This window comes from Lucilia cuprina, chromosome 4 (assembly GCF_022045245.1).
Source record: "Lucilia cuprina isolate Lc7/37 chromosome 4, ASM2204524v1, whole genome shotgun sequence".
Taxonomy (NCBI): Eukaryota; Metazoa; Arthropoda; class Insecta; order Diptera; family Calliphoridae; genus Lucilia; species Lucilia cuprina.
This window is the reverse complement of record NC_060952.1, coordinates 65,784,823-65,786,693: the sequence shown is the minus strand read 5'-3', so window position 1 is coordinate 65,786,693 and position 1,871 is coordinate 65,784,823. Positions and strand designations below refer to the sequence as shown.

The 1,871-nt window shown below is 28.3% G+C and overlaps 2 protein-coding genes across 2 annotated transcripts in view; one reads left to right on the top strand and one right to left on the bottom strand.

Moving 5' to 3' along the window:
- LOC124419252 overlaps positions 1–1,871 on the bottom strand; it is a 118,411-nt gene that overhangs the window by 38,272 nt on the left and 78,268 nt on the right. The window lies entirely within an intron of this gene.
- LOC124419663 lies at positions 20–1,465 on the top strand. Its single transcript, XM_046949937.1, has 4 exons — positions 20–719; positions 784–901; positions 972–1,167; positions 1,352–1,465. The coding sequence occupies exons 1-4, from the start codon at positions 519–521 to the stop codon at positions 1,359–1,361; spliced, it is 525 nt and encodes a 174-aa protein (XP_046805893.1). The 5' UTR covers positions 20–518; the 3' UTR covers positions 1,362–1,465.

Genomic DNA, 1,871 nt, shown 5'->3' with positions numbered 1-1,871 from the left:
AACCAAGCAAATATCACTGATGAGAAATCAGAATTATACAATTTACTTCACACATGGAAACTTGGGCATTTATATACTCATCTAAGAGGTAACTGTTTTTAATTATTTAAAATAAGTTATGCCACACGAACATTTTAATGTTTTTTAATGTATCAAAAATTGCATCCTATTAAAAACATCTAAACAATTCTGTCCTTTTGACAAAGTTTTTATATAAATTACTACCTGAAATTTATACCTATTAGTTCGTGTGACAAAATAATGTGTTCTTTATTCCTAATAATACTAATATATTTTTTGTTTTTGTTGTGTTTAAAGATCAAAGTATATCTATAGAAGTACTAAAATACCTTGACAAAAGTCACATTAAAAAATTGTTCCAAGATAAATCAGTTGGAGAACAAGCCGCATTTGAACACCATCGTAAAAAATGGCTATCTAAGTCCTCCTCTATCGAAATAGAAGTTGAAAATACATTAGAAAATTTTCCTGAATACAGTAAAAAAGTTCCAAGCCTAATGTCTATATTAAAGGACACAAATGTTGGAGAAAAAATCATTAAAAACTATGAGGAAAACCAAATATTTAGTGAGGAAGTTCGGGTGCTATTGTTAAACACTATAGCAAAATATATCGATGTAAAGGGATATAGGTGTACCTTAACGGATTGCTCAAATATTGAACAACAAATATGTAAAGTGTTTCCAACTGAACAATTAGTATGTAAAATATAATAAAAATGTAACCAAATAATATATAAACATAAATACTTATATATTTTAGAGTTATTACAATATTGGAAAAAGAGGTAAATTATATAATAAACTCCATAACTTAAAGCGCCAAACCAAACCCCTAATGAAAGAAAATATAAGTAAAGATCAAGAACCTGTATGTAATGGTATGTATCATTCCTCTTATGTATTATATTTTACATTTTAACTTACTTAGATTTTTATTCTTATGCATAGATGAACCAGATGCAGAGTTTTCCATTAAATGTTTGAGAAATGATACTATAACAATGGATGAGTTAGACATATATTGGAGAAAGTGTTCAAATTATAGACTAAATCAAATCAAGAAATTGAGTACTACCTTAGATATACTTAATGAATGGCCAGAATACAAAAAACCTTCAGGATATCAAGTGGTTTGTATTTACATGTACATTGAACTAAAATTTAAGGGATTTTCTATAAAGGATTTAAGACAATCGTTAAAAAAACACAAACACAAATTTTTCGACTTCGTTCATACATATGTCCAAGGTTATCAAGTCTTTAATAAAAAAAAAATCCGATAGTTAACAAACTAATTCATAATACTTACAAGTTTATATTATTTGCAGATCGATATAGATTTTTGCATTAGGTTTCCAACTGCGAAAACTATGGAAGTGAAATGGGACCAGTATTCAGAAAAAATAAATATTTTGCTTAAAAATAAAATTGTTAATTCTGCAGCATTAACTATTTTAGATAAATCTAAAACTTGCAATGAAGGTATACATATATGCAGAAAACCCAAATGCACATAAGTTATTTAACTATAATTCATTATTTTCAGAGTCTAAAGTATTTTCCACGTTTTGGTTGATACATCACTTACTACCTCCATCGCTAACAGTATTAAAAAATGCTGATGGATCAAAACGACGAAAGAAATTCTCTATAGAAGATTCTCAGCAATCATTTGCTCTTATGGGGAAGACGCAGGAAGAAGTTGACGCAAAGCTTAACTTGTTAAAAATACAGAAGACTAACATTCAGCCCCTACTGTTAGTAGTTGGGGAAATTTGGGACATAAAAAGCATAACACTGTATTGCGACGGTCAAATAAGATACCCATTTGTAAAATGTTTAACAGCT

Bases quoted from the DNA above. Each gene is read 5' to 3' on its own strand.
- LOC124419663 (XM_046949937.1), top strand. From the start codon at position 519: ATGTCTATATTAAAGGACACAAATGTTGGAGAAAAAATCATTAAAAAC. The intron at 720-783 runs GTATGTAAAATA...TATATATTTTAG, and splicing joins TGTTTCCAACTGAACAATTA to AGTTATTACAATATTGGAAA. The intron at 902-971 runs GTATGTATCATT...TCTTATGCATAG, and splicing joins TCAAGAACCTGTATGTAATG to ATGAACCAGATGCAGAGTTT.